General features: G+C 36.7%; 1 protein-coding gene across 1 annotated transcript; it reads right to left on the bottom strand.

Annotated features, from left to right (window-relative positions):
* Nucleotides 1-205: 205 nt before the first annotated feature.
* On the bottom strand, nucleotides 206-11495 carry LOC121062422 (synaptotagmin-4-like). Its single transcript, XM_040542415.1, has 4 exons — nucleotides 10975-11495; nucleotides 7354-8168; nucleotides 5754-5874; nucleotides 206-3487 (listed from the first exon to the last, which is right to left on the bottom strand). Exons 1-4 carry the CDS (start codon nucleotides 11006-11008, stop codon nucleotides 3180-3182), a joined length of 1278 nt encoding a protein of 425 aa, XP_040398349.1. The 5' UTR covers nucleotides 11009-11495; the 3' UTR covers nucleotides 206-3179.
* Nucleotides 11496-13357: the final 1862 nt, after the last annotated feature.

Below are 13357 nucleotides of genomic sequence, written 5' to 3'. Positions count from 1 at the left end.
TCATAGTTTTCACACATCAATTTATGTGACAAGGATCAGGGATCCATTCCAGGGAAGCAGTTGTAGGTTTACACTGGGAGTCACTAAATGGCAATGTGTATCCCATGTGCAACCTCCTTCCATTCCCTTGATTTAGGTTTGTGTTGGTAAAATACCCTAATACCTTAGAGGTGACAGTAACAAAGTTTGCATTTGTACATAACATTTGAAGGAATGTGTTCTCTATCCATCTCATCTGATGAGAAGGTGCCTGACATGACTATAAAGGAAGTAAGAGTGTTACAGCATGATTGTCCAAGGGATATTTTTTACTTCTGGAAAACAAAATGGAATGTCATCAGGATTCCAACAATAATGTGACTTGCATTTTACTTCTTTCACCTACTATTCTAGAATTCATCCTCATTTAGTAGGACTCAGTTTTTCCAACACGGGCAATGCCTCAAGTTCTAGCCTGAGTGTATAGTAAAATTCAAGACAAATACACCAAGAATCTGAGAATAAAGAATATGTGATAAGCCTGGGTAATATTTGGCAGAATAACTCTGATCCACCTCTGTGAGAAGAGGAAGATTTTTTAGGTCAATTTTTTTATTATTTTTTTTTTGACAGAAGCATGAAAGAGTAAACTGTGAGCAGAAATAATAGCAGAAGTCTCTGGAAAAGACACATTGGTGGGATAATTGTTTTGGGATGGGATGAACAAAAGCAGCAGTTTATTCTTGTCTTACACACATGGCACAACACACAGAACCAGCACAAATAACTTACAAAATCTCATACACCATGCTTCCTCTCGAACAGTTTCTATTAAGTTACAACACCATAACAAATCAGGTATTTAGTTATGACAGATTTCCATACATGGATAGCCTCCCATTCAAGGAGTTATTGTTTTTGTAAACTACTTAGACAAACATCATTTTTTACATGTTTAATACAATACAGTATCTTTAACAGAGTTCGAGATATTCACAGTGAGAATTGAATACTTTATAAAACAGCAGAATTTCTCATCTCAAGACAGGTCTACATTCGCTCCTGCCTTGTCTGGTTTACAGATGTGTTACAAGTCTTCTTTACTCAACTTTCCAAGCTAAACATTGCTTTAAATGAAAAAAAAATCTATTTACAGTTTTTTCAATTTAATAAAAATTTCTTTGCTTCCCTTTCCCATTCCTACCCCCTACCCCCATCAATGACTGCCATTTATCTGGTAGAAATATTAACCTTCAGGCTGCTATATAAACTTTTAAACAGTTTTGATGGCAACTTGTTAGATGCAAAATGAACAATGGTCATAGCCCATCATTAACTTTAAAGGGTGGATTTTTTTCTCCTGATGTCAGAATTTGTGTCCATTGGAGACAGATGACACCTGTCATCTGATTTTTAGAGATAATGTGTTATTCATGGGCCAATATACAAAACCTCCTTTCTTTCTTTTTTTTTTTTAATTGCAGGCAATCCCACTCTACCACTCTATTTGGTGCAATCACTTTCATTATGAAGTTTTTTATGTCCTTACTAGAAATAGTAACAGCTCTGGCCGCATGGTACTGCCTTAAACTCTCCCAGACAATATTAAATCAAAGAGTGTCTCCCCCTATCTATGGTGCCATTGTGCTGGGTTGTCTCACAAGAAGAGTTTTGCTCTGTGATTCCACTTCAAACCCCACTGAAGCCTGTGGGCATCTTTTCTTTGACCTAGTGTCTTTGAATTATATCTACTTGATATAATTGGGTTGGCAAACTCTAGCCCTTGAGCAGTTCATCAGCTTTCTAAAGAAATAAGCAAAAAAGATTCCTCTCCTTTACACATACAATATGCATTTTTTTACATTGAGTGTTATCATAGAAAGCATGTTTATGTTATTTTGAAAATGAATTTTTACAGAACTTTATAAACACTGTCATATCAAACATTCTCAAAAACTGGAGAAATTACTGACACAAAACCTGAAAGAGCCTCAATAGAATTCTTCCAGTACTATTTCTCTACTTGCATATTTCATATTTCAGTGTCCTTTACTGCAACCATAATTTGGCCATATGGGAACAGGGAAAAGTCAACAAATCTCCAACAGTTTTGAATAAGACCTGCATCTGTTGTTTAATGAGCATAACTGAACATCTAAAACACTTTTTTTTTTCCTGGCATGCCCATTCTCTTACCTTTACTCACACTGAGCAATACCTTAATTCCCAAATAGTTTCATTCACTTTAGTGGGATTACATGTGACAAAATGACATATGCAAAAATACTGAAAACTGTTTTCCACTTTTTAAATCATTCTTCAGTTAACAACTAACATCATCATATTCTTCTTTACATATAATGTAAAAATGACATAGGAGTAGTATTTTCAAACTTCTGTATCAGAAATCAGTGTACAAACTTTAGGAAATAATCTTATAGTTGTGCTATAGTTCTGACAGCCTAAAAATGTATGAAGTGTGACCAAGAGTAAATTTCACAGGCCTAGATGCTTTGTTTATATACTTGGGTTTTGACACTTTATATTCCCCTAGCCTGGCACAATTTAAGTTTAAGCATACATATGTCACACTAGCATGAAATTATAAAACTTTTTCTTACCACCACCAATTTTCAGTACAATCAGTAATGGATATTAATGCATATCAGCTAAGTGAAACGCACTTTTCAAGTAGTTTGTCTAACATAATACTGTATAAATTATAATGACAGTTTGTTTTCCTATCCTGCAAAAGTTAAAAAATGCATTAAACTTTGTATGTTGTGAGTAGTCTTATTGACTGTAATGATATAACTCACAGCTCAGGAAGCTAAACGGCTGAAAAAGGTTTTGTATTCTGTCTCACTGTTTTCTTTGTTTTTCATTTAATGAAACAATCAAAAAGAGAAACTTCCTTATTGAAGTTTATACTGCTTCAGAAGTTTTAGGCTATGTAAACTACAGAAGAATATAAATTTAATCAAATTAAGTTAAAGCCTAATGAAATAGAAATTCCTTTATTTACTCTGAAAATTTAGTTACCTTCTATTTTGATAATTCAATCCAGTTTTTACTCCCCCACCCCCACAAAAAAAGTCTTGTAGTTACAAGCCTGTAATTATACATAGCAAAGAAAGAAAACTGCTCCTTGCATATGGAAATATATATAGTTTTTCAAGTTCCAACCCCTCTCTGAGCTGCTAACCATTACACAACATATGCCATTTGGCAATTTGTCTCCTAGGATATTCACAAATTTCCTTCCAGTGTTCTCCACCTGTTCCTTCTGCTGAATATCCCAAGGTTAACCGGCCAATGACCTCTTTTCTTGACCCTCTATCTGAATCTAAAACCAAAAATTCAATGCTGATATCATCAAGGCCCTCACAAGGAATGTCAAAGACAAACAATTCATTGAACACTGCATTGGGGGTACACTTCTTCACATGGGTTTTCTTTTTAGAAATTCTTTTCTTACCATGGTACAGGTTCACTTTGACATAAGGATCTGCAATGAAAAGAAAGAACACAGATAAGCTATTGAATCGTCATTTAGAAATTCCTCGATCTAGTTGATGGTAAACTTTGTAATATACCAACAGAATTATGTCCCAGTGAGGGCTAGTTTCAAATTACTGAAGATGATTTGTCTCATTCAGTTTTGTTTTTTTTTTGTATTTGCTTCTGAATTAGTCTCTAAGCTCCTTTTATGGTCACCAAATATGTAATCAAGACAGTCAGTAAAGTTTAGGACATAATTCATCTAACCAAATTCTGGTGACTCCTCCATGAGATAAATCCTGCCCTGTAGTCTGTTAACCCTCATGTTTACATCTCTACTGCCTCTAAAACTGGTCTGAAAGAACATAAAATTGTAATGAATTCAGACAAATATATATCACTAAATATTTACATGTAATAGAAATCTGCTTTTCACACATTTTACAAGTAGGGGATAATCATTAGTGTTAATAAGACTCATGGAAAGCAAAGCCTCAAAACCAGGAGAATAATCCCACGCTGAGAGAATGGATGCAATTCATTTCAGTTGTGGATCTTTCAAAGTCAATTAGTTTGATTAAATTTCTCCCACCAATTTTTATTGAACAAATTTAACATTAAACTTTAAATGTAAGGCTACATTTCTTGATAGGATATGTATTTGACTTTATGTCTGTACTGTACTATTGAAAAAGGGAAGAGAAAATATCCATATTTTAGCTCTGTTAAACAATTTTGAGTGTTTGCAATCCTCAGAATTTTTCAACTGTTGCAAGATTCCTTCACTATTGTCTTCAACAGTGGCTATACTTCTTCTTCAGAGCAATTCTAAAGAACACTTCAGAAATCATCCATTTCAAGTATATTTATTTTGCATTTATATTTACACGTATTTCAGTGCAAATATGTACCTGTTTCCAAAATCTCATGGTGCAGAGATGCAATGCAAATCCCTTTCTATCAAGTGAAGTAGTCTATGCAAACAGTCAGCTAATAAACATCAAGAACAGTTGAACTTTTTTTTTTTAATTTAAGTGAAATTAAAATTGACCCATATTTAGAAATTCTATGCCAAAGCTATCAGACTGAAATGGTCAGATAATGAAAATTTTTTTGTTTCCTTGGATTGACAGTGGTTTGACAGGAGTAAGGTATGATAGAATACATCTTCACTTTCATAATCTATCACATAATAAACATTTAAAAAAAATGGCTTTATATAATTAAAATGTTCGTTAGCTTTGGAATGAGAATATGCTACACAAGCACTAAAAATATCAAAATCAGTATCCATCAGCGCTTTCATGCCATTGTTCATTTCTTTTTAAATGAACTTTTCTGACTGTTATTTCTGGCTAATAGATAAGGCTGGAATGTTCCTCCTGATTTTATTAAGACTACTAGGAGACCTCAGCACCAATATTTCTTGGTGTTAGAAGTAGAAAGACTGTATTATCGGCTGTAGTAATTATGATTCAGTAGCTCCAAAGGCTACTTCCTCCTTCCTTCAAGAAAATCCTGTGTGTTGAAAGAGTTAAGTCTTACACAGAATCAATAGCAGATGTGCTACAGTTTGTATAGTCCTCTGCTGTGTACTGTTCTTCTTGTGTGTTTGTCTTATTCTCAGGTGGTTAGTATATTGCATTTTAAATTTTATGTTATATTATCTAGCATTAACGTGCATCTAAATGCAATTCTAGTATTGACTTCGAAGAAAGTTTCACTGAATGCAAAATGGCACAAGACCAGGAAAAGGGACTGCAAAAGCTTTAGTATACCCCAAGCAGTGGGATAGTTCACCTTTTCACCTTGCCAAATAAATGTTAATGCTCAGTGGGCCAAATTCAGCACAGATGCAACTGGTTGCCTTTTTGGATGCTAAGCTGAAATATACCATAATATACCCTATGAGGATCTCACTCAGTATTGATCGTCATAAATAAACTGATCTTTTGTCATAAATAAAAGCTTTTAGTATCTGCAAACAACATCCCATACTTATGTCAGATGGGTTCTGTTCAAGACAACGACAAAACTCATTGGCTTCCAGTGCTAACAGATGTCATATTTTTTCTAATGTGTTTGAAGAACAAATTTCTAAAATATATACTCTGCAAAATAAAGCATTGACCTAGATATGAATGAAATTAATAGGCTGCAAATAATACAGACACATTTCTGGGCTATTTTTAATCTTTGAAATGTCACATTTCAACTGTCTTCTATCTGTTTATTGTACATTCTTTGGCCTTATTCATTAGTAAAACCATTACCTGATAATCCTGACACATCAGATTTAGGTAGATGCCTGGCTTTTAAAACAACAACAGTTAGCGTGTTTGTTATAGACTGATAACAGAGAGAGATCAGTAATTCTCCACGCCCAGATGATTTCTGAGGAAATGAAAGAAAAAAAAAAGAAAGAAACAAAGAAATAAGACTATTTACGAGCAATTATATTGACCATGCTTGAAAGTAGAGCTAATAAGATTTCTAAAATGTCACATAACTGTGCATCCCAGACTAGTGTAGAAGTATATAATTTATGGAGCTATGCTGCTTTGTCTAGCAAATATAATTTCCCTGTACTATAGTTACATAACTCTTCTTATCGTTAGCTATTAGACTGAACAAAAGTAAATAAGTAAATAAATAACTAAATGAAAATATGGGTTGACATGACATCATTAGCTTCACAGATTAGAAATGAAATCCTACATCCTAAGAAAAAAGTCTCAGTGAAAGAAAAACACTTTAAGAAAAACAAACTTCTGTGAAAGCGATGTTGAAAAAAAAAGAATAAAGGTAATATACAAAAAATCTTCCGTAAAATCTTTTTAGCCATTAGCTATTCAAAAACAATTAGTGAAATCTCATCCCTGACACTTTCTAACGTAGTATAATATAAATGGAATAAAGATGAGATCAAAGACTTTCTCTATGATTATTAGATTTGAATTTGCAGGAGTAATTTAGTTCACAGAAAGGAGGAAGTCAAGGGAAGCAAGCAAAAAGAATACCTTATATACCAGAAAACCCAGTAAATTATCAACAAAATATCAGTGACATAGTTATAGTTGTAACATAGTGATAGAATTGCAAAATAATGATATTAGTTAAAGGTATGTGTCTGGTAGACATTTATTTGATTTGTCAGCATGCTCGCTCTTTGAAAACAATCAGATTGAAAGTCAATATACAGTCCACTTCCTTAGCAGAGATTAAAAGACGGTGTGTGTGAGGCATGTGCATTTCTGTGGTTCAGCTATGACTGTGGTCTTTACATTCTGAAATGAGACAAAATTATTTTACATATTTTTAGCGTAGTGAAGTTAATATGCTTTGTCATTGACTTCGGTGAGGTTTTGGCATCTCCCTCATACCTTACTGTCCTTAGAAGTGCTACAGCCTCTGCCATGGTTGTTAAGAGAGAAAAGGTAGTAACAGCAGGTAGTAACAAAAGGTAGTAACAGCACTGAAGTGAAAGAACGTGCCACCAGTAGAGTCTCAAAGAGGTTCCATTCCTTCAATAAAGACTACCTGTATTCTTTAAGAACCTGCTTATCAACCCCTGGAGATGAAGTGAAAGATTTGCATTGATTTCAATAAACTTTGATAAAACATGATTTCAAACAGAAAAGAGGAGTAATAATAATAATAATAATAATAATGTATAAATCTTTGCATTCTTTCCTGTAATGTTCTTTTATTTCATTTGTATAGCTACCTCCTTATGCTGCCGTTATGGAAACATCTCAGTAGCTTACATGGTAAACTTGTACCCTTCTCTTTCCAATATGCTAGCAGCATTGCACAAGAATCATAGCTAAAACTAGTACAACACTTCTAAATTTTAAATAAGAAATATGTTACTCTAACATTTCTTTTGATGATCTCTCTGTCCATTAGCATCCTTCCTTCTGACAATTCAGTTCCTTCAAGGGGGATGAGGACTTCTCCAATGACATCATCTCTGGAAAACCTGTCAAAGCTCAAGATCATAAAGTGAAGTGCTAAGTCTTGAATTTGGCTGTAGGGGATCCCATAGAATGTGAAAGTCTCATCAAAAGCTGGATCTAAGGTTTTTCTCAGCACTCTGGTTTTCACCTTGTGCTTTTTCTCAGGCAGGATTGTCATTTTGATGTAGGGATCAGAAGTCATTGACTGTTCATCCATTGCTGGCAGCCCACGTGCTTCCTTGATGTTCACTACAAATGCCTTTTTCTCAAAGTTGTACTCTAAAGAGAAAAAGAGTGTTCCTAGCTTGTCTTGTTTTTCTTCAGATGAAAGGGATGTGATGGACTTTAAACTATCAGGGGATACTGAATCTTTCTTACTTTCTGAAAAGTGTTTCGGAGACACATTTTCAAGATCTGGAGAGCTCTGTATTTTAGAGGTTGTTTGGGGGAAATTGCCATTTAGATCTCTCTTCTCTAGGTCTAGATGGAGAGAATTCTTAGGCATTGCCAATTTGTTCTTTGCTTCACTTTTATCATCTGCTCCAACCTTCTTCTTACTGTTGAGATTCTCAGGATAAATATCAACTCCCTTCAGAACATGGACAAACTTATATGGAGGGGTCTTGTTGGATTTGGAAGATTTGCGCTGGCAGCAGATCCAAGCAAAAAGGGAGACAGAGAAGACAAGGCCAAACGCACTGAAGATCCCAACCACTGTAGGAATTTCATCTGCAAATTAAATAAACAGCAACAAGCACATCAGCAGCAATGCCTTGGACTCTGTGTGATATTTAATAAAGTAAGAATTTAGCAAAACAAACTGGTACAAGATGGTAATAGCAGCAGAGTCAATGGACTAAAAGTGCTTTGCATTGTACGTATCGCTCGCCACCTTCAGGCGTGAATGTGAAGTCCCATACAAAGACAATTGCTATGTTAGTATTTTTCCATATTTTGGGTGTCTGGAAGGAAAATACTGTTCTCATCCTAACAGCAATAATCATAAGTAATAGCTCGACTATCTCATCCCTCTAGGTGTAGTTTCTGTGTTTATATGTCAGTGAGTAAAAGTAGTTCAGGTTTCAGCTTTGAATTTATGTAGCTTTGTTGGTTAGGTAGTACAGATTCTGAAATACGTGTTACTTATAGATACATCATCTGCTTTTCACACCACTTCCTAGAACACTTTGTACACTCAGTTAACTCATTCTTATGGTCTGATCCCATAACTGCCTGGAGGTATCTCTTGAAAAAAATCTGAGTTTAATAGGAGATTATAACACTCAGTTTCAATGGGATTTTCCATACTTTGCAGGAAAAAGACTACTAAGAAAATTTAGGATAATTATATACCAAGTGTATTATACAGATGGATGTGACACTGGGCAGTTACATGTGAGTCCAAAGCTGAAAAAATTGCTTAAGTGTATCACTGATACCCATTAAGCTTTGAATTTAAAACACTATGAATCAAAGCCATGGAGAGTTTACAGGAAGGATCACTACTTTTTAGGAGTATATAAGAAAAACATTAAACCACAATTCTCCTCTAGCTTAATATGAATCCTATACTAAAATACTGAATGAAGAGAAAACTGAGCAAGCGTTACAACCTCAATTGTCACGTGGATACATTAGTTACATATAGAGTATCATTAGCCCTTCACAAGCATGCATTGAAAGGGCAAATGAGCACAACTAATTAGAAATCCAATTTTGCCCATAACTAACACTATTAAGTGAGTTTAAACCTCCCACAATGTAACAATAAGAGCTTAATATTTATTCTCTGCAACAATGGAGACCAGTAGAATATTAATGGAATGATACTGTTGATGCATAAAGGCAATTGTGTAACAATTCTGGTTCCTCTAGCAAATAATTGGCAGATCCTCCTGGATGAGAGAAGCAAAACTATCCCCCTCTATGAATTACTAAATCAGGTTAATCTAGGTAAAAGCTGGACAAATAGATGTGCTACCACCATAACTTTGCTTTTCAGTGAGATGAGTCAAAAAAACTGCAATACCATCACAACAAAGTAGGACATAATGTTGCAGCACAGAAGGAATCAGGCCTGGGTATTAATTGCTTCTGACAAGGCTCATGCCACTTCACCTTTGCCTACAAACCATATCAATCTACATACTTAATTATAAGAATTTAATGAGATGACTGAAAAATATATACATAATCAAAAAGTATTTTTTCTAAGTTAAGCACGTGGCTCTGAGTTTCAAGAATCCTCTGGGCTGCAGAAATGTAAATGTACATGGTATAAAAGTAGAAAGCAAGGAGTAACTGAAAATTAATTAGAATACTTTAAATAGCTTTTAAGAAAGATTTGCACATTTTCAATACTTTTTCATGAGATGACAATTAAAATTTTTATAGTAATGGAAATTATGCTATATTTTTATTCTACAAATACTGAAAGCAGTTGTAGAATCAATTTATTATTTAAAATATTAATTAACTGCCTTAAATAAGCAATTAGATGAGGATGATGTCACAAGCATAGTTAGAAACATCAAGTGGGTGGGGTAGGCAGGAAAGAAGATGTAACGGTAACTAAAATGTTTTTATATCTACAGCTAATTATATTACAACCTGAATTTCTTGCTGTTGTCATAATGTAAATCAGTTAGTTAGTATTCAAGGCAGTGTATCAATAGGAAACATCACTTATTGATCCTGGGAGAAATTATTGTTTCAGTTATGTGATGCAAATCTGGAGTCACCTCACTTAAGTCAGTGGAATGGTCCTTGAATTAAACCATTGCTAAAGCAAATAACATCCAGGCTAGAGTCAATATTTGTAAAGCAGAGTTCAGAAACATTTCTACTCACAGCTTTTCTGAGTAAAGCTGTTTAGTTACCTATTTCATAAGTGCACGTTATGACTTTTTCTGAAACTTCCAGTATCACAGTTATTCAATGTGTAGAAATGACACAACTGAAAAGTTCATTGTTATCATTGCTATTCTCAGTGAACACAGATTAATCACGACAAAGCTGTTTAGCCAAAAACACTGGAATCCTGTATTTTCATCCTCCTAGCAATGTTCTTTACAGGACTACATTTCACTTTAACTAACGGTTGACAAGTCTTCCTCTATGACAAGTAAAAAGGAATGACAATTATTCCAAGAATGACAAAGATTTTCTCTGTGGCACAAGATGCGTTTACATCATTTAACTCCGAAGCCGTGCTACTTTAACCGAGACAGAGAAAACAACCTCAAACCTCCGTCATCCAAAAACGCACCTAGTCAAACCTCTCCATCTCTCCCAGTGATTTACCGCAGGGAACAGGTAGGGGGAAAGGAAGAGAGAGGGATAAAAGGGAAAGAAAGCAAATTCACCCAACTTCTGGAATCGAACAGAACTAGGGGAAATCAGGTTCCTCCCAACACGCCGCGTGCTGGGAGGCGCCGGGGTGGCTCAGCAGAGCCTGCCTGCATGCTCTTCTCCTGGGGAAGGGAGCAGCCCCCAGCAGCCTTCAGCCCCTCTGCCGGGACGGGGATGCGCTTACCGAAGTGCTGGCGGCTGGCCGCGATCGGAGCCATGTTGGCGGCGTGCGCTGCCCGCGGTGCTGGGGATGCTGTCCGCTGTGCAGGGGATGCTGTCCCCGGACCTGGGGATTCTGTCCGCGGTGTTGGGGATGCGGCCCGCGGTGCTGGAGCTTTCTGACTGGGAACAGGAGCCTCCCCCCCGGTGTCCAGAGACCTGCCCGGAGCTCCGAAGCTGTCTCCGTCTCTCAAACCACTCGGGCAGCCGGCTTTTCGAACGTGGTTTAAAAAAAATAAAAAAATAAAAAAATAAAAAAAACAACGGAAAACAAAACCTGGAGACACGAGCGGTGGGGAAGGTGGAGGAGGAGGATGCGAGGGGGCTGGAGGAGCGAGGGGAGGGGAAGCTTCGGTCCTCCCCTTTGCACACTGATATGCAACCTCCTTCCTGTTTTGGCTCTTCTGTGTAGCTCTGCCCTGAGACTGAAGACGTGGCTGAAACCCAAATTGACGCAATCCTGACGCTACAGGGCTGAAATCAGCACGTTTCCCACTTCCCATCCCCCCCCTCCCAACTACCACACCCTCCCTCTCTTCGTCCCTTCTCTCCCCCCCCCCATCTTTCTGGGGATTGAACACTCACTCATTGATTATTTTAACTGCTGTGCTGCAGGATATGAGCTCCCACCCTCTGTCGGACACAGACAGGGGAACGCTAATGTCTGTGATTCAATGCATCTTGTGTAATACACGGGTGTGTCTGTTTTGCTGGGGTAAGATCTATCTATCTGCTTATTTATCTATCAGCTGGACAGACTACAATGATGTGAAGGAGATGCCAGCTCAGATGGTCCAGATGCCTTGGCTCCAACTGCAAGGCAGTTTTCTCCTATGACTGACGTGATACACTTAGTGGATTTGAATCACGAAAACTCCTGATGCGTTCTCCCTGTCCCTCCTCCCTGATTCTCCCCACCAGCCACCCCGACATAAAACCCTAAGCCCTCACTTTGCAAATATATTTCTCTTCTCCTCTTAACCTTTCTTCTTGTCTGGGAAAGAGCTGACTCTACTGAGATACTTCTGGATTTTACCCAATTTACATGTCTGTCTCCCATTCTGGACTAAGAACATGTGGGGGGATGGAAGGGGCAGGCAGGCAAGAGGAGTGGAGGGAAACAGAATAAGAAAGCAGAGCTGCCTCTAACTAGAACCACTACAGCATATAATAAACCAAGCTAAATCCTGGTGCAACAGAGCTGCAAAAGCCAGCACCTGGCATCTGACTCCTGGATTCAGAACGGTAGCAGCCAACTTTGGAGCCCAACTGCTGCATAAATGGGAAACAGGTGTAGTTGCTTTTCTAAATAACAAAATCCAGATGCAAGCATAGTCTGGCATGACCCTGCCCCACAATGGGCTGCTTGGACCTCTTGGCCCCCTTTAACGCATGCTCTTCTTCCTGCTAGTCCTCCCTCCCCTCAGCCCTGCTATCCACTTCTCTTTCTCTGTCCAAAATTCATCCGTGCTCAAAATGTGCATCCACTGAAAGTAATTAAATTTGATTTAAAACCACTTTCCAGGTATACAAGCCTCCAGACATGACTGAAATAAACAAGATCCTTAAATGAATTTAGAGTTAAATGTGTTTAACTGGGTTGAAAAACTATTATAAGCTGTCCCAGTGTCTTGACTTTAAGAACAATAGACCAATAATAAATATATGGTATGCCTTTCTAGGTTATTAATCTTATCTGAGCTAGGATATTGTGAGCATATATATATTGACATTTGAATTACTGTCAATAATTTGTGAAGATGTTGATGATGATGACAGTTATTATTATAATTTTGAATGAAATTTGAGACATCCTTTGATGATATATACAAATGGATGGACCACATGAAAATATAGCAATAATTGCTTCAGGTTTTCTTCCTTTTAGTTTCTCGGATGTCCTAAAGGTATATAAAAGCTTTTATACAATTTATATGTCTTTATAAAACATTCAGAGATCATTTCCTTCAGGATTCAGTTTTTTATTTTACTTTTATTTTCTGTGACAAATCTGACATGGGAAAGATACATGTTCTCATGTTCTCCCCCCCAAAAAAAAAAAATCCTTGTAGTTCTTAGGTTTTAGACATTTGTTAAGAACCCTACAGTGTTGGGTGCTGTACAAACATATTGTAAAGAGCCCGTCTTTTCATCTCATTTCTGTGCATGTGTAGCTCTTCAAAGCACTATAGAAAAGGTTTCACAATACCAATATACCAATTTTCTGCCTTTAGAAACTTGGAGCTGCCAAGACTGTGTGTGTACATAAGTATATGTAAACACATATGCAAATATGCAAAATATTTCTTCATTGCATTGGTCAGTGAAATAACAAATGATCATTTTTT

The sequence above is a fragment of the Cygnus olor genome, chromosome W, assembly GCF_009769625.2.
Source record: "Cygnus olor isolate bCygOlo1 chromosome W, bCygOlo1.pri.v2, whole genome shotgun sequence".
Taxonomy (NCBI): domain Eukaryota; kingdom Metazoa; phylum Chordata; class Aves; order Anseriformes; family Anatidae; genus Cygnus; species Cygnus olor.
Note: the sequence above shows the minus strand (reverse complement) of the source record. Positions and strands in the feature narration are given on the sequence as shown.

Bases quoted from the DNA above. Each gene is read 5' to 3' on its own strand.
- LOC121062422 (XM_040542415.1), bottom strand. From the start codon at position 11,008: ATGGCTCCGATCGCGGCCAGCCGCCAGCACTTCG. The intron at 5,875-7,353 runs GTAACATATTTC...TCATTTCCTCAG, and splicing joins TCATCAAAAGAAATGTTAGA to AAATCATCTGGGCGTGGAGA. The intron at 3,488-5,753 runs GTAATGGTTTTA...TTTTCATTGCAG, and splicing joins TGATGTGTCAGGATTATCAG to ATCCTTATGTCAAAGTGAAC.